Here is a 23223-nt window from a genome sequence, read left to right as displayed (position 1 = left end):
TTAAGCCAACTGCGGGAGGCCGAGTCCCATTCTCTTTCACAGTGGATCCCGCAGGGAATGAGCAGGTGTGGCAGCCACGTTTAGGGGCACAGGGCACTCTGAGCTCAGGGCAAGGTCAGATACTGCATGCAGTCTTTGAGAGCACTCTGGGAGATCACTGAACACTCGTTTCTCTCCCAAAGCCACTAGGATACCACTAGGGTCATCCTGGGAAAATTTGGCATTAAACCAAATAGTTGTAATTGTCCCAACATATAAACTTTGCCTGGGCCATGCTCACATGGAAGTACCAGTGATTTGTCCCCAAAGTCAAAGTTTTCATGAATCGACTATGAGTATGATGTAGAGCTCAAAAGTCACTTACTGAAGGAGAGCTCCTGTTAACATTCTGCTTGTTTGGAGGTACAGATGTTGGAAAAAAAAAAAAAAAACACCTGTCCAACCGCCAACTGGCTTTGTCAAAAAAATCTGCCTTTTTTTCCCTTTTCTTTTCAGAATAAGCAATAAGGAAATTCTCTCATATTCTTCTAGGGTTATAACATAAGCAATCTAGCTTTAATTGCTTGAAAATGATCCATTTACAACTATTACATCAATATAATTATAATTCTGACCTGGAACACTGACATGAGTCTGAGCTGATTGTCAGGGCCTCTGGACACAAGGTGATACTGTGAAGCCCTCAACTTCTTGCAGCTCACCCCTGACATTTGTAAATAAAATTTTTATTTGGAAATAATTTCAAATTTGAAAAAACAAAGTACAAAAAAAGAGAGAAAATTTGACACAGAACCCCCCGCACCTATATTTACACGTTTACCCCCGCACCTATTTTTAACATTTTACCTTATTTGTTTTATGGTTTGTGTGTCCTCTCCCTCCCTCCCTGCCCATACCCTTCCTCCACTCCTCACTCAAACATGGGTGTGCAATTAAACTGAACAGATGCCTTTGTCCCAATTCCTAAACTTTGCCTGGTTCAGCTCCAGGTAACAGTGACCCGACCTGGAGTCAAGGTTTTCATCAATCAGTTGTGGGTACGATGTGACTTTCAGGAGTTACTGATAGAACGAGAGAGTCTGATAAAATGGGAAAAACATTTGACCAAACCGAGAGCCAACCTTGTCATCAAGACCCAACCCAGCACCAGATCTGTACTTTCATTGTTTTTCTCCCAAAATAAGCAAGAAGGAAATTCTCTGGCCCATACATACAATATATAACTTTATTCTCTGAGCCATTTCAGGGTGAGTTACATACAAAATAGCCCTTACCATTGAATTCTTCAGTCTGTGTTTCCTAAGAATCAGGATGCCATTCTACACGCTGTGGGAAAGGAGCCAGGTTCATAATCACACGGACAATCTTTGTATCTAATGTACTGTCTGTGCTCATGCTCCCAGTGATCTCACGTTGACCTTTAGAGTGTTTCTCCCCACCCCCATGACACAATCCAGTCCATCAGGTATTATATTTCGTTGTCATGTCTCTGTAGCTTCCTTTCATCTGGAGCATTTCCACAGCCTTGCTTTGTTATTTTTTTTTTACGATGACAATGACATTTTTTAAGAGTACACCACCCCCTTCTTGTTAACAGAACTCCTCTTATCTGAGGTTTGTTTGATGTGTCCTTGTTATTACACTGAGATGATGCATCCTTGGCTGGACTTCTTCCTCATCCTCCAGTCTCATCTCTTTTCCCATGAAGACCAATCAACCTCAAGATTCCCTTTGTCTTCTCTGGCCTCCTCTACTTGTTTTCATTAGTTTGTTTTTTCAACTGAGGTGTAATTTACATCTGTAGCTTGTAAGTGCACGTTCGTGAGTTTTGACCATGACATGCACCAGTACCCTATCCTACTGAGAAAATGGCATCTGATGCTTGAAATAAGCCATTTTGGTCACTCAGGCAGAGCAAAACTCTAAAGGCTACCTAGCCTCTCCGGCTTTTCAAGGTAAAAGGATTCTGTGATGTCAACGATGTGTCACCCGACAAAAAGCAAATCTCTTTCAGGTGACAGTTGTCACAGGCCCACCTACTTTAGCGTAGTGGTATGGACAGTTCATACAGGACCATGAGGCAGAAGACGGCAGGCATTCTGATCAGTTGCTCAAACCACAAGATGCTCCATGGCTCATGGAGGTGTTGCCAGGGAGACCTGGCAGCCAGACTTAGAAAAGCGCTGAATCGGAGCCTCTGGTAACTCTAACTCTGGACCAGTTTTAGTCTGGGTAAAACACATTTTGGTGACCCTGAAAAACTGACTTGGGAGGTTGCTGGCAAGCAGCTCTCAGAAATATACACAACCGATACATGTGAATTTGTATGTTTTTGTGCAAGGAACCCAAGGAAGGAGGTGGGTACTTTGCTCACACTGAACCTCCCCTCAGCCTATTGTTCAGGAACCTCCAGGGCTTGGGCTTGAGGGTGCACACATGCCTGTGAAGGGGTTCACATTAGGTATATTTCCTTCTAGGGTGAAATGTATTTAGTTTCCCTCATGAGAACTTTTTGTTCTGAAGTAAGGATAAGATGATGAATCAAATTTTGATTATTTCTTACCCTGAATGCTTTGCTATTTGCTTTGCTATTGAGGCCATTTTTTACTGTCCTCTTTAAACTAAGAGCCTTTTACTATAATAGGTGCAGTAACACTCATGATGTCTGTGGTTTTCTTTGTTTTCCTAAATTCATTTAGGATCAAGTCAAGCCCACATGACAGGCAGGATATTCAAAGTCAGTAATATCACCTCCCACTCTGCTCCTCACCTTCACCTAAGAGCACAGGAAGCCTCCACAGTTCTAAAAAGACCCCTCCTCTGGGCTCCCCTGTGTTGTTTGGCCCAGTCCCCTCCTCGCTCCTTGGACCACACGCTGTGCCATGTGGCTCACTGCTCAGCAGCAGCATCGCTCCTTGGACCACACGCTGTGGCCATCTGGCCCCACTGCTCAGCAGCAGCATCTGGCACCTGGCTTGCTGGCTCCTGCCTGGGCCAGGAGGCCCCTCTGATGGCAGGTGCCTCTTCAGAGAACTCTTCAGGGAATGGGGGCGTCCAGGTTTAGCCAGTCCTCACAGGTACCCACACAGTCACTCCTTGGGGGATCCTCCTACCTCAGAGAGGCTACACTGGCCCAGACACAGGCTGAGGTCCCTGTAGATCTGCCTCTGGCGCCCCTCTGCTGAGAACCCAGGGACCTGCTGCAGCATCCCACGGTACCCTTCCCAGACGAACACAAACACTTTTTAACTCTTTCCTTCCTAGGGCAGTGCTGTTCAGTGTCTTCAGTGGGTCATGGCCTTGGAGACAGGAAAGTCAGGTGAAGCACAGTGACTAGTCACAGATCCACTTGAAGTAAGGAGAGCCCAGGCCTCAGGGACACCAGATCTCCTCTGTTTGCCGGTGGGGGTTGGAGGTGGACACAACACCATTTCTTAACACATCAGTTTCTTCTGAAAATCCTTAGCAAGTCAGCCACCCACAAATGAGGCCCTGCTGGTCCCCAGTCAACAATGCGCAGGCTCACCAAGTGTTCTGTGCTCAAATACCCCTGGGCCAGCAGGCTCTCAAGTGCAAGGCGGGAGCACGGGGTTACTTCAAGGGACCCACCAATCCACAAGCCTTGAAGACGGATAGAATTCCTCAAATATCTCATACACATGTCTGACCATTTTTCTCACATGTGTAGGTGCTGTTGTGGGAACTCAATAAAAATTACTTAAATACACTGACAATCCACAGTAGTTTCTTATCGTATGCGTTTTCTTAATCATGGACACTAAGTAAAGCCACTGTTCTATGGGTTGGACTCCATTTCATATACTTAAGTCCATTATACATGGACTTTTCCGGTGGTCCAGTGGTTAAGAATCCACCTTCCAGGACTCAGTTCGATCCCTGGTCGGGAACTAAGACACAACATGCCTATGGGCAGCTAAGCCTGAGTTCCGGAACTACCGAGCCAGAGGGCTGAAACTAAGACCCAACATGGCCAAATAAAATAGATAATTTTTTTAAAAAGGTACTCATAGAAAAAACCAGGACCCTTAGTGCCTGCCAAGGCTGTACCCCTGTCATGATCTGTTTTGGTTGCTTCTGTTTTTGGAGCATGTGGTTTTCCCCTAACTGGCTCAGTGAGTTTTCTGGTATTGGAACCACACACTGTGATGTGTCCCAGGCCCTGTGACCCTGTGCCTGACACTGTGACACCATTCAGAGAACACTTGAGCATCTGATCAGCAGCTCTAGCAGTGGGGCCTCCCAAAGCCGCATCTCCCATGTTGGATGTTCCTCCAAGCCCAGCCCTGTCTGATCCTTGTGCCAGAGACTAAAAGCCATTTCCAAATCACGGTGTAAGCTTCCACATGGCCTAAGATGCTGTGGAGGCATCCAGTACTATGGATGGACATCCTCCAATAGACAGGCTGGGTATAACCTCTGGGGTTTGGATTTGAACAGGCTGGGGGACCCTGGGTTCACCTCCCCAGGATATTACCAGTGGGAAGCTCCGGCCTGGTTCCTGTTTGTAGAGGGTATGGCAGTTTTCTCATGATCTAAAGAGTCCATGATAGGCAGATGGTTTACTAGAAAGAGCTCTGTGTTAGGAGAAGCTGGGGTTTACTCTGCTGCTCAGTTGCTATTTTCTATACAACCTAGTGAAAAAGACTCCCCAACACTAGCCTTCAGTCTCCTTGTCATATACAAAAGGGGGAGAATAAGAGGCCTCTCCATATCCTCACTGGGCTTTTGTGCAAATTAACTGAGAACGCACTTTGACAAGTACAGTTTACCAAAATGTGTGTTGTACAAATGTATTTTACTTGAGGCAAATAGTTATCACTCTTGTCTTTATTAACTTGTCCTGATGTAATTTCAGATTCCAGAAGAGCCAGACCTGCCAATCTCAGGCAGCTGCGCCCTGCTGTGCCCTGCCATGACCTGCCAAGCCTCCTATGGAAGACTGTGGGTACCCATACAGCACTGAGAGCTACCAACACTAGCATCAAGTAGAAATCAAGACAATATTTGCCCTTGTCAATTGAAAGAACAAACGGGTGTGTCTGTATTTACTGTACGCAACTTGTACAATGGTGCATTACGTTGTGTACATCTTCATTAATTTTGGCAAGCTATGTGAGACCACAGCTTGAAAAAGATTCAAACTGTCCAGAACTCAAGGGTGCCTCTTGAACTGCATGGCTATATGCCTGGCCTCTTCACAAAACACCTCCCTCCACTTTTGGGCTGCCATTGCTCCAGCCCTCACTTCCTATTGGCATACAGACTACTTGAGAAGAAGGCCCCAACTGTGGTTTCTGTGCCACTTGTCACATTCCAAGAATTCCTGCCTTCCCATAGGCTTCCTTCTTTAGAAACTGATGGAGCAACATATATCTCTTTACAGAGCTTAGCATCAATCATTCCTGCCCTGAACTGGGAAATTCTTAGAAAGTATCAGATGGCTAACCTGCCTAGAGATAAATATGCTTCTGAGCAGCCTCACATCTTTATGGGAGCAATAAAACTATGTTGCTAAAGAGACAAACTGATGTAGTCAGGGCCTCTGAGGCACAGTTACTGCCCTTCCCAGTCAGACATTTCTGAAGGTCCAGGGAAATCGCAGAAATGGTTTCACCCCATTTTGTCATCAGACAGCCTTCCAGACTCAAATGGGCTTTGTGTTCAGGTGAGTGAGTGATGATCACCCTCAGCTGGCACTCCCCACTCTTACCATCCAACCCAGCCCTTGTCAGCATGTCCCCTCTTGGCACATCCAGATATTAGGACCCTCTCCTCCTCGAATCCTGGCTACACTCTCTACCCTTCATTCCATCAGATTATATTAAATATGGTAGTCAGGCTCCCTCAACTTCCTTCCTCTTGCCTCAAAATTCTCTCTCAATTATCTCTTTCCTTCTTCTCTCCCAATTTGGAAAAGAGTCTTTTTCTTTGGTCTCCATTCACTGTCACCCTGACTTCAGCAGCTCTCCCTTCTTCCCTCTCCTTCCCCACAATGGTGACACTAGTCTCTCAGGACTGTGTTTCCAGGGTGTGGAACTGCACAGGCTGGGGCAGAATAGCCCAGAGAGCACGGATAAGTCACTTAAACCCAGCGTCTGTTTCCCCACCCACCAGATGGAGACTGACAGTGCATATCTCATAGAGTTGCTGTGGCGACTGAATCTCAGGGTGTGTGTTAGCACAGAACGCATGGCCAGGCACGGCACTTGTTAACTATAGCTATTAGCGTCAGTACAGCTCCTTCTCAAACTTCTTCACAGCGTTTTCTCATTGCCAGTCCCCTCTTTGTTTTTGCAGCTCATCTTGGCATTTGCACTTAATGTCATGACTTCAGCTGTCACTTTTACGTCTGTCAGATTCCTGTCTAGATCTCCTGCCCTAACATTTCAGCTGGAGTTCCCCTCTCCCCAAGAACAGGAACCAAGGCCAAGTCTCCACACTCTCACTTGAGACTGCCTCTCCAGCCGGGATCCAAACCGTCAACCGCAACAACGAGCATGCGTGCTGACCCACTCCCACCAAGTTCTGTCTCGCAGGCTTCATCTGCTGTTCCATTCCCTTTGTAGGTGGTACTGCCTCCCTCGTCGCTACCCAACTTTGAAATCCTGGGTCATTTTCAACACTTTCTTCTCTCCTTATTGGCCTGTTGGTTCTGCATTATCTATGCCTCTTTAAGTTACCGCTCCCCTGTGTTCCCAAAGTCCATGGCCCTGAGACAGGTTCCCAGCCTCTCGCCTGGTCTGTGGCAGCAGCCTCCTTACCTCTACCATTCCCACCCCTTCCATTCCTCTGAACGTCAGGTTCATCACTTCCTGACACACAGCTTTGCTCAGGTCATGCTGATGTCCAAGACACCCCACTGCCTGCAGAATAGCACAGAAACTCACACTTAGCTAATAATCCAAGCTCTTCATACCTGACCCTGTATCTTTCACCCTTCCCCACTCATCCCTACACAGACCCGCTCTTCCTGCCCCTGACTCCTTCCCTCCATCGGTCCTCAGTCTAAAAGACCTCCCCCTCCCCACTTCCAAATCCTAGCCAATATTCAAGCACCCAATTGACAGCCACTCCTCTCTGGAGCCTTCCTTGTGTGCAGAGCCAGATTCTGAGGTTCCAGAGTCTTCCACAGGCCTTTCTCACTCCGGTGCACATTTGATTCCCCACCAGACTGAGGGCTCCATGAACACAGGGCCTGTGTGTGTCTGATACCTGATGTGCCCACTCAGCTTTGCTCATTGCAGAGACTGGGAAAATGCTAGTGAATGAATGGGAGAGAGGATTTAAGCAGGTATAACATTCAGCCCTTTGCCTCCAGCTGGGCCTGGTGGAATTCCTGCAAAGGTCAGCACAGAGTTAATGCTGAGTCCTCCTCCAGTCCCCCAAACCCCGGCCTCCTGTGGTGTTAAGGGCTTTGTGATCTGCACATTAATTAGGTTCTTAATGAAAACACAGACAGACCTGAAAGCTCCCAGATGGGGGAGGAGTGAGTGTCACTGGCCACTGGGCTCTCGGATGTGACTTGGCCCAGGTAGAACTGCTGGCCCTGGACCTCAGCCCCGAATTCCAGCACAGGCGCAGCAGGGCGCCTAGTGCAGCTCATGCCCGGGGAATGGTAACTTGAAAACGGCACCTTCACAGGCACCTTACTGTCAAGGCCAGATCTGAAAGAACTCAGGCCAAGTGACAGAGACCCCGGGGAGAAAACCTCCATGAAGTTGGGCGTTTTCATGAGGATAACTGCCGTCCGAGGAGTTTTCATGAGGGGTGGGCAATGCCAAATGGACATTCCCTTTAAACTTCAGTAAATGCTGATATCATTTGGTAAAACCCCTCTATATAACAAATTTCACAACATGTACCAAGAATCCTAAAAATGACCATACTCTTTGACCTACTCATGAATCAAAGAGCCCACACATTTAGGGAGATGACTGCAAATGAAGGCAACTCTTTATGCACGAATTTGCTGATCACATCACTATTTTTAAAACAGGAAAAACTGTAAACAACGTATATTTACATTAGTAGGAAGACTTCTAAATAATAAGTGTAACTGTATTGCTAACATTTATCTCATGTTTTCAATGTATCAGACACTGTGCTCAGATCTTCGTGTGTTATGCATGATTCTATCCCATCCCAGTTATGAATGAGCTACTCTTGTTATTCCCGTATTGCAGATGAGGAAACTGAGGCTTGCGTTTCCCAGGTGGCACTAGTAGTAAAAAACAAACAAATAAAAAACCCACCTGCCAAAGCAGGAGACCTAAAGATGCTGGTTTGATCCCTGCATAGGAAAGATCCAGGGATCCCTGGAGTAGGAAATGGCAACCCACTCCAATATTTATGCCTAGAGAATCCCATGGACAGAGGAGCCTGACGGGCTACAGTCCATAGGGTTGCAAAGAGTTTGACACTACTGAAGCGACTGAGCACAGCACACAAACTGAGGCTTCCTGACGATCGGTGAAGATAATAGAAGCAGGTAGTCTAACCCCAGAAACTGAATTCTTATCACACTATATCATCCCTCTCAAAATACGTGTGTGTATTTTATGGACTATTGTACATCTGTTTTAAATATTATCCATCTATTTTCATTTTATAATGTTATTTTAGTAACATGGAAAATGTTCGTTACACTGTTAACAACAGGATATGAAACTGTCTAGATAATATGAGTAAAACCTCTTAAAACATTTCATCTATGCACACTGAAAAGGAAGAAGAAATACACGAATGTATTAATGGTGACTGTACTTGGTTGGATGGCTAAACTCTTTCCCTCCACATTCAGACAATCAGGATGAACTCAATGGCTTTATATCTGCATGTCTCCAACCAGATGAGCTGGGTTCTCACCTCAGCATGGCCTGCATTCCACCTGACATCTGCCCCCAAACAGGGAAGCCAGAGGCCTCTGGCCCCTGCCTTCAGTATGGAGCGTGGTCTCTCATAGACCCCCATTGTCACCACCCAGGAAGTAGACTGGCAATTCTGGGGTAAAGCTGCAAGCCATGAGCAATCCCACAAGCCCCGCACAAGGCAGCTTAAATTTACCCATCTCAGCACAGTTGTCAAGGAGAGTGGGCTTGGCTCAGAGCAGAGACCACAAGCTGGCAGCTAACCACTAGCCTACACTGTCTAGTCCACACAATGGTCTGGGCTGCATGGTGTTAATGTTGGTTTGCATTTGACTTCGGTTTTGATTGAATTATCTGACAATTTCCAATTAAAAGACCCTGGGAAAATCTAGCTCTCTGCCTTCTTTTTTTTTTTTTTTAAGATCCAGGCTGTGTGGCAATAGTCGGCTGGAGCTGAGTCGAAGCCACCCCCTTAGAGAGGATTTGGGCAACCTGCAACTATTTCCCATCACTCCCCATTGCCTCCCAGGCACCAAGGCTAAATGACTGCATTTCTAATACCAGAGTCACATGGAAAGTAAGCATGTTTTGTTTTTCTATAAGAAGGGGGAAAATGAAGTACAGGCTCGGAGGGCTGCAGGTGTTCAAACAATGGAAAAGGGTGCATTCTCCAGGCACCCGTGCTTACTGATGCTTCCTGCCTGGGCCCAGCGAGTCTACCCCCTACCTTTGGCCTAGAGGGTTTCTGAGGAACAAGTGAAAGAAAAACCACATCCTTCCTCTACTTCTGGAGGGATTCCGGGCAGAAAGAACTGCCTGATGACCCACCACCTGCCTCCCCTGCTTTTTCCCCAGTAGTTGATCCTGCCCAGCACCCACAGTCACCAAAGCCCCCTCTCTCAAGCATCTGAGGGGACGAGGGAGGTAAGGAAGAGTGGCCATGCAGAGAAGAGCTGCCCAAAGCCACAGAATTCAGACCCACCCCTTGGAGCCCACGGGCTGCACCCACTACTTGAACAATGTCATTTTAGAGTCAAGTTCCCACTTCCCTTCCCTCCCTCAAAGTTTGCAATTGGTTTTGTATATGATGATTCTCTGCAAAGGCCCAGATGTTACCAAAGTCGCTGCAGCCTCAGCTTCTACAAAACCCTGGGGGCAGAAGCAGAAACAGCATCAGTGGTCCTGAGTCACCTGCCTGGGCCCTCGTCCCAGCTCCACCCCCGATTTGGGCAGGGACCTCGGGCAGGCAGTGGAATCTCCCTGTGCCTCTGTCTCCCCTTTGTAAATGTCCAGGAACTGGGTTTTTGTGACTATTAAACACAATGAGCTCTTTACACAGTGCCTGCCACAAGGTAAGCTTGAGTAAACACTGGCTCCTTGCCCCCACGGCCAGGAGTGTTCTGCCTTAGTCCAGATTGGAGGTTCTAGGGGCACAGCCGAGGGGGACCCTCCAGCCTTGGTTTCTACCTTCTCTCCGCACACTCGGGTCAACTCCTTTGTGTTTGCACTGTCAGATAACCCGCTGGGACCAGGTGCTGATGACTTCGAGCTTAGAAGGGCTGAGAAAAGTTTTTCTGTGTGCAGGGCCTCCCCTGGTCTCTTTTTAAGAGCCTTCCCTGAATTCCCTAAAGGCTAGCTTCCTGGCACCCTGGAAAGGACAGAACAAGTGCATTTTCATTTTCTGTTGCTGCCTAAAGGGGTTTGCTTAAGAACCGGTTTCCTTCTGGTATCACAGATAAACTTACAACCTGGGCCATGGTCCCCATCCATACAGGAGTAGGATGAGATGCTGGGGAGGAATAGAGCCGCACGTTCCCACATCCTCCCTGCTCAGAGGGCTTATCCAGCTAACAAGGGCTCCACAAGAGTCTTGACGTCCCAGATGGCAGTTCTAGGGAGTTCTGCCCCAGGCCCCCAGGGCCCAGGCGAGCAGGCACAGGTGGCCCTCAGTGTGGCCTTGAGCAGGTGCCCAGTCCTGACCTCCAGGCCCTCTTTTGACCCCTCCCACCACCTTCCCCAAAGCCCTTCCTGACCCCCAGCCTGGCTGAGAACCTCCTCCACTCTCCCCCACCCTATCTGGAGTGGCCCAATGCCTGTCTGCCTGTTTGCTGGACGGAGAGCTGCAAGAGGAACAGGACAGAGTCTTCTGTCCACCACTGTGGTCTCAGCACTTAGCCATAGGCCTGGCACACAGCAAGTGCATAACTACTGTGTATCGGGTAAATGAACCTCACACTGTCGGGGGGATGTTAAATGGGGCCATCCGTAAACAGCACTTAACACAGTGTCAGGACACGATGAGCACTTAGCAGCTTTGGCAGCTGCTAATGGAGGCTGCTCCGCTCCCTAAAAGTCAGGCTCCTGCACACCCAGGGGTGGGGCCTTTCTTGGGTCTGGCTATTCTGGAGCTGCTCCCGTCCTTCCTCTAGTCACGGAGACTTCTAGTCTGGCTTCAGGACTCCTGTAGCTCAGGTCTTAGCCTGCTAAGTCAGCCACCATTCTAGAACCCTCTTCAGGGAAAGTGTAGGTGGGCGAGGGAAGAACAGAGGATGGAACCCAACACTGTCAAGAAAGTTCACCGATGAACTTGTCTCCGAATGTCCCGGCATCCTGTGTCCCAGCACTCTCCCTGGGTGTCCAGGCTGGCTGGGGGCCCTCACAGGTACACATGCACACCTGCCCCGCTCTCCTCCCCTTCCCGGGATGAGGCGCCTTGGTTGTGAAGTGGGCAGGGCTGCCCCCATGAACCGAGGAGCCCCATCACTGAGACTCATCCAACACATGGACCCCAAAGAGCTCCAAGCCTTATGGAGAGAAACCTACTCTGCACCCTAGACCAACACAACTTTGAGAAAGTAGACAGGAGAGCACAAAAAACCAGCCTGGGGGTCAGGACTCCTGCGCTCTAGGCCTGCTCACAATGCCCCTTCATTTCTCTACATTTTTGCTTCTGCCTCTAACACAGGACCATATCAGTGAGCTTCGAACTCTTCTCAGAGGTGCAACCCTTTGGTCAAACTGAAAGGCACCAAGACATGACTCAGCGTGTTAGGCAGGTGGGGGTGCGGATGCCCCTGCGCTGCATCTCCTCGGTGGCCCCCAGGGGGGCACACTCCGTGACTCTCTGGGTGAACCATCTCAGTGTTGCCCTGCATCTCTCTGCATGCTCACAGGGACCATGGGCCCTGGGGCACTGAGCACCTAGCAGCTGTGACTCCTGTTCTTGGGGTAGGAGGGGCCCCTGTGAGGAGCAGCAGCACCATGCTTGGAGTGTGTGCAGACCTGCCCTGGACACCTGCCCAGCTGAGCAGGGAGGGCAGGTGAACCAAGGAGCCTGGGTAGCAGTCGGGGGAGGAGAGGCACTGGCCCAGGATGCTCCTGAGTGACCTTCTGGGGCTTCAGCCATGGGCCAGCACAGCTGACTCCCCACCCAGCCTCTGTGGGCAGAAGGCTCACAGGGAGGCCACTTAGAAGGTGGCCAAGCAGAGGGGTCTTATCCACAACATCTGTCAGGTATATATCTGAGGTCACAGGAAGGACCAAGACGCAGTCCTTCCATCATACAGATAAGGAGACTGAGGCCCAGAAAGGGATGGTATCCTCCCTGAGGAGGCAGAGTAAAATGAGAGCCAAGGACCAAACTCCAAGGTATTGGAATTTGTCTAAGAACCCCCAGCTCATCCTTTCTCTACAGCTGGCCCTTTCTGTCCACACAGTAAGTGCCTTCTTGTTCTTTCCAACCTCCTTTATCAAAACTGGTCCCAGGAGAAGAGGCACGCACCTCTTTCCAGCAGGGAGGAGATGTCAGCTCCAGCTCACCATGGGGCAGAGTAGCTAGCTACACAGAGATAAGAAATGAAACTCTAATGGAATGTGGATGGCACGGTGGGGGCACCCACTTCATGAAGCAGCAGCCAACCCAGCTCAAGGCCTCCTGGCTGCACTCCTTGGTGTGAGGGGCAGGTGTGGTTCTGAGACCTGGACAGTCACACAGGGCCCCTCACTTGACTTAATGCTCTGCTCTTGCCCTCTTAAAATTCTTACTAATTTGAAATCAAGATACTATTTTTGTTTCATGCCAGGGGCTACAAACTATAAAGCTGGTGCTGACTGGCCAGTCATGAACTGTGTGTCCTTGAATAAGTATCTCAACCTCTGGGAGCCTCAGTTTTCTCATCTGCAAAATGGAAACAACCACAGCTCCCGCCTCAGGAAATTGTTCTGAGACGAATTAAGAGAACATATGTGGGGCTCTTCACAAACGTCTGGTACATAGTAAACCCTTGACCAATGAGAGTTACCACTATCAATAAAAATGATTTGACATAGATGCCCTGCTCCATAAAAAGGATATTAACCAAATCCCAGATCTAGGAAGCCATGAGAGGGTCACAGGTGCCCAGACACCAGGCCACCTCCCCGGCCTCTTACCTTCCTGAAATGGCTGTGTTTGCATCTGCAGCCGGATCTTGATGAGGTCCACGGGAGCACCCAGCCCGACAGAGACCACGCCGGCCACCATGCTGGCCAGAAGCAGGTCAGACAGCACGTGGGGTGGGCCAGCCTCAGGCTCCCGGCACCGGTGGTGGCTGAGGAACCTCTGTGTGTTGCTGAAGACCCCAAACACCACCGAGTTGTAGACAGCGATGCTGGCAAGGGGGAAGGACATGCCCTTGAAGAAGCCAAACACCTGTGGGGAGACCCAGGAGGAGGATGCATGAGGGCCTATGCCACCCCTGGAACAGACCTTGCCCTCCTGGAGCCCATGGCCTGGTAGGGGAGACACCACAGGAAAAGCAAGCCAGTATGTCGATGGAAAGAATAAGAGGGCGCTGATGTGAAAGGAGAAACAGGGGAGCAAGAGAGCATCCTTGCCCTGAGGAGGAACTGGCTTCTACATGAAGCTGTTTCTTGAGCCACGGTGCGCTGGGCCTGGGACCTGCATTTGTCACCAGAGCGGCAGGGTTCCTGTGGCCGAGGGCAGCCCATGGAGGCCCAGTGGGCAGTGGGCTTGCCAAGCACCACATGCTCCCTGCTCATGTGCCACTCCAACAAAAGCATTCTCTGGGCACGCGCCAGGCCCTGCAGGACAAGAAAGAAGCACTTTACGCCTGCCCTGAGCTCACAATCTGGAGGCGGGGGAGGAAGGGACCCAGGCAGACAGACTGACAGGCAAGTAAAATATAATGTGCTAAGTCTGTAGTAGTGGGGTGTGAAGGGTCCACAGCCCTGCCAGGGGCACCTGGGCCAGCAGGTAGCTGGGTGCCCCTGAGCATGTGCGTTTGTTGGGACAGAGCTGGAGGGAGAATCCCCGAATGAACAGCATGAAAGGCTTCTGTACACACATCCTGCATTCTCAGCAGACACCACAGATGTGCCACTGAGCCTGGAAAATTCCAGAGGCCCTTGGAGGAGTCAGAGCCACATACAGGGCACCAAAGGTGAAAAAGCACTGGGAAGCAATTGTAAAAACTCCAGGCTGTACTCAAGCCAGTTCAGCCTGACCTGCATGCCTGCACCCTGTTTACAAGAGCCTGGACACCACCTCACACAAGCGTCCACACACGCATGTGCATGCAAACACACATGCATGCACTCACCATACTCCAGACTCCTCCTCTACAAGGCCCCTCAGATAACTCGGGACATCGCTTAGCTTTGAACCACCGTGTCTTAGAGGAATGGCAACAGTCCCCACAGAAACCCCAGGGCACATGTCCCAAAAAGGAGAATCAACAGCTGCCATTCAGAGGATGGAGGAGTAGGACAACATTACACCAGAACAGCTAGTGCTGGGTTTGCAGGGCTCACCCTGAGCAGACCATCCAGAGAATCAGAACAACATGCAGACACAAGACACACTTCAACCAAGGAGAAGAAACTCCAGGTGCAAGCAGGAGACTCCTGAGCTCCAGGCCACTTCCCAGGAGGGAGCCTGGTGGGGACAGAGGTCAATAAGGGGGTCACGTTCCCAGTGACTCAAGGAAAAGCCCAGTGCTGCCACAGGGCTTACACCTATTTCTTTTTTTTTTTAATTAATTTTTATCGGAGTGTAATTGCTTTACAATGTTGTGTTAGTTTCTGCTCTACAGCAAAGTGAATCAACTATACGTACACATATACCTACAATTTTTTGGATTTCCTTCCCATTTTAGGTCACTACAGAGCACCGAGTAGAGTGCCCTGTTCTATGCTGGAGGTTCTCATTAGTTATCTATTTTATACATAGTAATGTGTGTGTGTATATATATATATATCAATCCCAATCTCCCAATTCATCCCACCCCCATTTTATCTCCTGGTATCCATATATTTGTTCTCTGCTTATGCCTATTTCTTTAAACTAATAGTTCATTTCATCCTAACTTTTAAAATTTATTGACAATTCCCCAAGGAGGAGTCTTGGAAAGTCTTCAAAAAGCACATACTCATTCTCAAGAATGGCACCTGATGCTTCTACAAAATCTGTTACTCAGATTTTCTCCTCTGCAGAGAAAACCCCTGGGTCCCCTGGTCTGGAGTGACGTGTGATACAATCCTGCTCTGGGTGCCTGGGACCAGAAGAATCACCCCACTCCCACCCCTCGCCCCACTCTGGGATAAAGGGAGCTCGTGAACACATGGCCTACCTGCCACTCATCTGGTTTTGAAAACCTGACAGGTCACCCTGTTTCTGCAGGAATTTTCCACTCCATGTTTCTAAGTGCCTCAACATTTCTCCAGAGAGATGACGCACAGTTTTTTCCCTCAATACTATTGCACCCAGGGACAGGGTTAAGTTTAGGTAATACATAATATTTGAGGAGTGGTGTGAGATGAACAGGGAACATTGAGCCAAAGGTGATGAGCATCATGAACAGGGGGTGAGGACGTGACTTTGGTCCCCAGGAGAACCTTCCCTCCAGGAGCACTTACACTCTCCCTCCTGTACACCGTGCGAATGCAGCTGAGGGTGCTCCCATAGCCAGAGCCGGCCTGCAGGCGAGCCTGCGGAGAGAGGCAAAGGCAAGGGCCTGAGGGCCAGGTGGAGACAGGTCATGTCCCCACCACTCCCACGATACTGGGCTCCCAGCACAGGGCCCCAGAGAGGGGAAGGCCTGCCCCTGTGACCCCGTCCCAGCCTGGCTGGCCTTCCGTCTTCTACCCGCACCGCCTCCCTACACATCCCATTCACCCCTTGCTAAATACAGCAGGAGGCCCCTCGAGCTGAGAGAAGAAGACAGGCCAGTTTGTTGCACAAGAACAACACTGGTTTGGAGACATATGGTTTTGCTGCATCTTGAATACAAGAGCTAACCTGTGGCTCCAGCCTGTCTGCTGTCCAGCACCCTGTCCTCCCAAATACTCCTGGGAGTGGCCTGCTCACCTCACCTCCTGACAAATACAGAACCCCCGTATCTATCCCCGCAGTGATGCACTGGGCTCCTCGATGGCCTCCTGCTCCCCTGCTCACTCCTTTTTCTGTATCGACACAACATCTTTTCCAAACAACGATGAATGTTTGTCACTGCTGTATCAAGCTCTGCAGAGGCCTCCCTCCAAAATCGGAAAAATCCCACCCTGAACCAGCACCACAGAGGTCCTGGGTGGTGCCTCTGTGGTGCCTCTCACCACCTCCAGGCAATTTCCTCCACATCTGCTGTGCCTATCACTTAACACATTCCTGGACCCTGGACCATCAGTTTCTTCCTGCTTCCAGAACATTCCACCTACATTTCTCCCCTGGAAGGCTCTTTATTCAGCTTCTTCAGCTCATCTTTTGGGTCTGAACTTCAGTGCTCCAGTGATGTGATCTGCCTATCTGTTTTGCTGTTGTTGCTATTCCATCGCTAAGTCATGTCATACTCTTTGTGTCCCCATGGACTGCAGCACGCCAGGCTCCTCTGTCCTTCACCACCTCCCAGAGTTTGCTCAAACTCATGTCCATTGAGTCAGTGATGTTATCTGACCTCTGCTGCCCCCTTCTCCTTTTGCCTTCAATCTTTCCCAGCATCAGGGTCTTTTCCAATGAGTTGGCTCTTCATATCAGGTGGCCAAAGTATTGGAGCTTCAGCTTCAGCATCAGTTCTTCCAATGAATATTCAGGGCTGATTTCCTTTAGGATTGACTGGTTTGATCTTGCAGTTCAAGGGACTCTCAAGAGTCTTCTCCAACACCACAGTTCGAAAGCATCAATTCTTCAGCACTCAGTCTTCTTTATGGTCCAACTCTCACATCCATACATGACTATTGGAAAAATCATAGCTTTGACTGTATGGACCTTTTATGGTAAAGTAATGTCTCTGCTTTTTAATACACTGTCTAGATTTGTCATAGTTTTCCTTCCAAGGAGCAAACTTTTTTTTTTTTTTTTTCATTTCATGGCTGCAGCCATTGTCCACAGTGATTTTGGAACCCAAGAAAATAAAATTAGTCACTGTTTCCACTTTTTCCCCTTCTATTTGCCATGAAGTGATGTGACCGGATGCCATGATCTTAGTTTTTTGAATGTTCAGTTTCAAGCCAGATTTTCACTCTCCTCTTTCACCCTCATCAAGAAGCTTTTTGCTTCCTCTACAGTTTCTGCCATTAGAGTGGTATTATCTGCATTTCTGAGGTTGTTGATATTTCTCCCAGCAATCTTGATTCCAGCTTGTGCTTTATCCAGCCTGGCATTTTGCATGATGTACTCTGCATAGAAGTTAAATAAGCAAGGTGACAATACACAGCCTTGACATATTCCTTTCCCAATCCTGAGCCAGTCAGTTGTTCCATGTCCAGTTCTAACTGTTGCTTCTTGACCCTAATACAAGTTTATTAAGAGACAGGTAAGGTGGTCTGTTATTCCCATCTCTTTAAGAATTTTCCACAATTTGTGGTGATCCACATAGTCAAAGGCTTTAGCATAGTCAATAAAACAGAAGTAGATGTTTTTTCTGGAGCTCCTTTGCTTTCTCCATGGTCCAATGAATGTTGGCAATTTGATCTCTGGTTCTTTTGCCTCTCTGAAGCCCAGCTTACACATTGGAAAGTTCTCAGTTCACATAACTACTGAAGCCTAGCTTGAAGGATTTTGAGCATAACCTTGCTAGCAGGTGAAACGAATGCAATTGTACAGGAGTTTGAATATTCTTTGGCATTGCTCTTCTTTGGAAATGGAACAAAACTGGTCTTTTCCAGTCCTGTGGCCAGTGCTGAGTTTTTCAAATTTGCTGACATATTGAGTGCAGCACTTTAACAGCATCGTCTGCTAGGATATAAAATAGCTCTGCTGGAATTCTGTCACCTCCGTTGGCTTTGTAGGGTATTTGGGTTCCCCCTGTGGAACAGGGCCATCTTGTATTTTCCTTTCATCCCTGGAGCAGAGCATGGCCCTGGCACTCGGCCCTTTGCACTTACTGACTGAGGGGCTGGAGGATGAGATGATGGCGTACTCTAATGGAGGCTGACTCCGCTGACTGGGGTATCTGTAGACAGGCAGAGGGTCTAAGTAAGGCCACAGAAAAGCCCAGGGCATATTCCACCCTGGGCCTAGACCAGAGCAAAGATCTGTCAGCCCTTGAGGAAGTTGACACCCATGCCAGCAGCACAGCTCAAGCCTCTAGGTTCTCCAATTGCAACAGGAGCTAGCACATAATATGCGCCTACTGCATACGTGGGGAAATACTGGGCATCTTATGGAACTTATCTCACAGAATCCCACAAATGCTATGAGGTGTGGATATTATCCCCACCTCACTGATGAAAAAACTGATTCCCTGTGTAGGTTTCTGATTGCTGCCGTAACAACATATGATAAATTTAGTGGCTTAAAACAATGCAAATTTATTTTCTTACAGTGTTCTCGCTGGTCTATAGAGAACTGAGCCCTGATTAGAAAACCCTGGTCACACTGCATCAGACATAAACTTTAAGCATACCAGGTGTGCCAGGAGCCCGCAGTGAACCCTGACCCCAGCCCTGCTGCCCCAAGCAGCCAGCCTGGCTCTCCCACCTGTAGGGTGGGAGTCTCTGCCCCAGGTCAGCAGCCTGGATCCTTCCAGCTTGGCTCTTTCAGGGGGAGCCTGGGGACAAGTCGCTTGTCTGCATCACCACACTCCAGCATGTGTGTTCTTCAGGACAGAAAGGCTCGCTCACTGCTCTACCCTCGCTGCCAACGTGACAGTCTTCATGACAGCCCCACTGGGGGAAGGGGCTCACAGTCCACTTTATAGATGAGGAAACTGAGGCTTGGCGAGGTTCAGGGAGAAAATACAGAAAGTGGGAACTGGACTCCAGGCTATTCTGACTCTAGGACTCTGGCCCAGACCTTTCTCAGTGAATAGGAACTCTAGAGTAAATGCCAGCCAGAAGGAAAGAAAATGTTCTAGAGAGAAACAAGGGCCCCAGGCCAGCCCCGGGCTGGACTCAGAGGCCAGCCATGGAAGGTGGCATCATCAGGCTGGTACTCTCAACAGAGAGGTTCTTAGGTGGAACAAAGACTAGATTTTTATGTGTTGGGAAAGCTTCCCTGTAGAGGTTCAGGGGGACGAGTGGAGAAAAGGAGGAGAGTCTTATCCTTTACAGCTGACATGTGGCACAGGGTGGCTAGGCTTGCCACGCCAGGGGCAGGAGATGAGGATGGGGCTTCCAAACAGGCTCTACCAGCCCCTGACCAGGCTGTGGGTGAGGGAAGGATACTCTATCGGGGAAACACACTGGCTGTGGTTGCCTGGGTCAAAAACATGGCTGTTAGATCTGCAGGGGCAGGGACCGGACTTGCTTTGTCCACCACCTCTGCCCTGGAGAAAGCATCCAGGATGTGTTTAATATATGAGCAAAAGGCTGGGCTTGTGTGAGGGAGTCGAGGAGCCAGGAAATACCTTCAACTATTTAGACATGTAGGCTGACCTCCCCATCAGAAGAGAGCAGGCCTGGGCTCTGACGGAGGAGGGGCCCAGAGTCACATGGGGAGGAAGATGGGGAGAAAGGGGGCCGCAGCGGCCCCTGGAGGAGGGCCTGAGAGGTTCCTCTTTGTGCACAATCCTGGCAGAGCATTAGATACGCACGTGAAAGTCAAGGTGAGGAGGCACTATTAGCGGCCACCTTCTCAGGGTATAACTGTGAGTGCTGCTTAGCAAGGGGACAGGAGGCAGGGGTAGGGGTGGAGTCAGATGTCCCTTTGTAGCACCTCACTTCTCAGTGCTTCAACTTGTCGTGACCTGGGGTGAGCCCTTCCCCTTTCTGGGCCAGTTTCCACACCTGTAGAACAAGGGGCGTGGGTGATTCCAATGCTAAGGGGCTTTGCTGGCTCCATCAAGTTACCGTGGCTTCCCGTTCCCAACCTAGGTCCAGAGTCCTAAGCTGATATTCAAGGCCTACAAGGATTGACTGACCACCTACCCTTCCTGGATTCTGATCCGTAGCTGCTTTCAGAAACCTGAGGCATCAGCAAAACTGGCCACGTTGGCCTTTCCTAAGCGTGACCCCCAGACGGCCTCCCCACTTCAGTGCCTTTGCCCGTTCTGTTCTCCGTGCCTGGGATATCTCTTCCAATCGCCTGACCTTAGATGCTGGTTCAGATGCCACTTCACACTGGAAGCCTTTTCTGGTTCCTTAGTTTCACAGAGGCTTGCAGGAGAACACTCCCAGTGCCCTCACCCCCTCCCCTGAAGCTCCTGAGAACCTAGAGGCAGAAACGGAGCATTCATGAAAACAAAATCACTGCCAAGCAATGAGGGTAGAGCATTCCAGGCCGGGCCTCCTAGCTCTCCACCCCCATGGACTGGCACAGAGAGCTGGCCCTGGGCTGGAGACCTTCTGGGGATCAGAAACAGCAGGCACACTACTGGACGCAGACTAGCTCCAGGCCTCTTTCCAAAAGGTAGTGGTGACATGGCTACCATACCTTGACTGTATCCAGAGGGTGGCCGACGATGACGCTGGCTGCACCTGGGGATCAAGAAGACTTGCTGGTTACTCAGCCCCTGGACTTCGAACTTGCACCAGCTGTTCGAAGACAGAACAGAGGACCCAGGCACTTATATTCACTTGCTCAGTCCATGCCCAGTCATCAGAAGGGACCCTCAGGCATGGGCTCACACACAGAGCAAGGCAAAGAGAATGGAGTAAAACTTGGGCCTTGCCTCCAGGACAAGTACGCTATAGAAAGGGAGGTAAAGGTGCTGGGATAACTGGGTATCAATGCAAAAGAATAAAGTTAGACCTCTCCCTCATACCATATAGGGGCTTCCCTGATAGCTCAGTTGGTAAAGAATCTGCCTGCAATGCAAGAGACCCTGGTTTGATTCCTGGGTCAGGAAGATCTGCTGGAGAAGGGATAGGCTACCCACTCCAGTATTCTTGGGCTTCCTCCTGTGGCTCAGCTGGTAAAGAATCCACTTGCAATGCGGGAGACCTGGGTTTGATCTCTGGGTTGGGAAGATCCCCTGGAGAAGGGGAATGGCTAGCCACTCCAGTATTCTGGCCTGGAGACTTCCATGGACTCTGTAATCCAAGGGAGTCACAAAGAGTTGGACATAACTGAGCGACTTTCACTTTCATACCGTAGACAAAGTTAACTCAAAAGAAACCAAAGACCTATCCAGAAGCACTAAAATTACAGAAATCATATACTAAAACATAGAGGGAAATCTCCATGACAATAGATTTATAACAGATTCCGAAAGTAGATTAGTGGTTGCTCAGAGGGTGAGGAATGGAATGGGGTTTCACAATAAATAGGTGTGAGGGATCTTACTGGGGGATGAAATGTTCTAAAGCTAACTTACAGTAATGGTTGCACCACCTAGTAAAATTACTAATAATCACTAAATTGTACACTTGAAGTGAGTGGATTTTATGATATGTAAAATAACCTCAATAAAGTTGCTTTAAAAGTAACCATATAGCATTTAGGGGCTTCCCAAGTGTCACAGTGGTAAAGAATCCACCTGCCAGTGCAGGAGACACAGGAGATGTGGGTTCAATCCCTGAGTCGGGAACATCCTCTGAAGGAGGAAATGGCAACCCACTCCACTATTCTTGCCTGGAGAATCCCATGGACAGAGGAGCCTGGCGGGCTACAGTCCATGGGGTCACAAAGAGTCAGACACAACTGAGCAACTGAGCACACAGATAGTGTTTAAACAGCACCTGCTGCTGCTGCTGCGTCGCTTCAGTCGTGTCTGACCCTGCGCGACCCCATAGACGGCAGCCCACCAGGCTTCCCGTCCCTGGGATTCTCTAGGCAAGAACACTGGAGTGGGTTGCCATTTCCTTCTCAAATGCATGAAAGTGAGAAGTGAAAGTGAAGTCGCTCAGTTGTGTCCGACTCCAGCGACCCCATGGACTGCAGCCTACCAGGCTCCTCCGTCCATGGGATTTTCTAGGCAAAAGTACTGGAGTAGGGTGCCATTGCCTTCTCCGACAGCACCTGATACTTATTAAGTATTCCCTGCTACTACATTCATCTTCATTTCATGGAAGCAAAACTCTGTTGACGTAAACAAAGTAAGACCAATCTCAGAATAAAGGATGACCCACTACTTGCCATGTGAGGTGGAGAGAGTCTTTGTGTCATCAGAGATTTTGAGCCACTCTGGTAGCCTCACCCACCAGGACATTTCTCAAATTACACCCGGGGCAGCCCTACTGAAGTTGGTCAGACTACTGAAGGGGCAGTCAAGGAAAGTCTCTCCCTCTCAACAGCTGAAAGGTTGTCTGAAGAGGGCCTGGGTGTGCCCACTGGGTCTCTGGGCACAGCCCCTTGACTGGTAAATTTAGCCCTACCCAAGGGAGCCTGTGCAACAGAACTGTCCCCAGTGAAAGAAATTACCTCTGCTTGGGAGGGTGAGAGACAGGAGCCCTACAGCCACCTGTGGGGGACAGACATGGCCTCCTGCTAGGTGGGAGAGGCCACCAGAAGAGGAACCCCCCATTCCAGATGCTGTTTCTGTTTTTCCCTTTCCTACAAGTCTCCTGGTCTCCACACCTAGGACACTTGGTGGGGCACAAACACGATGGCCACAGCCTCTACCTAAGCATGTCAGTATTTTACTCTGTCTTTGGGGAGCGGCTGCATTCATCAACATTTCTTTTCTGATGATCCTCTTGTGTGCATGCATGCTAAGTCACTTCAGTCCTGTCTGACTCTGCAACCCCATGAACTGTAGCCCTCCAGGGTCCTCTGTCCGTAGGATTCTCCAGGCAAGAATACTGGAGTGGGTTGCCATGCCCTCCTCCAGAGGATCTTCCCAACCGAGGGATCAAACCTATGTCTCCTGTGATTCCTGCATTGCAGGTGGATTCTTTACCGCTGAGCCACCAGGGAAACCCAATGATCCTCTTAGATGGAGCCAAAAGAAAGACTGTATTT

The 23223-nt window shown here is 49.4% G+C and overlaps 1 protein-coding gene across 1 annotated transcript in view; it reads right to left on the bottom strand.

Moving 5' to 3' along the window:
- SLC25A48 (solute carrier family 25 member 48) overlaps positions 1 to 23223 on the bottom strand; it is a 43143-nt gene that overhangs the window by 19090 nt on the left and 830 nt on the right. Inside the window, exons 2-4 of the mRNA XM_005890394.3 lie at positions 20755 to 20798; positions 15804 to 15875; positions 13320 to 13578 (exon numbers count right to left, since the gene is read on the bottom strand). Of these exons, the coding sequence (XP_005890456.3) occupies positions 13320 to 13578; positions 15804 to 15875; positions 20755 to 20798 (375 nt within the window). The remainder of the gene's footprint in view (positions 1 to 13319; positions 13579 to 15803; positions 15876 to 20754; positions 20799 to 23223) is intronic.

Source organism: Bos mutus, chromosome 7 (assembly GCF_027580195.1).
Source record: "Bos mutus isolate GX-2022 chromosome 7, NWIPB_WYAK_1.1, whole genome shotgun sequence".
Lineage (NCBI taxonomy): Eukaryota > Metazoa > Chordata > Mammalia > Artiodactyla > Bovidae > Bos > Bos mutus.
This window is presented reverse-complemented; position numbering and strand designations above follow the sequence as displayed.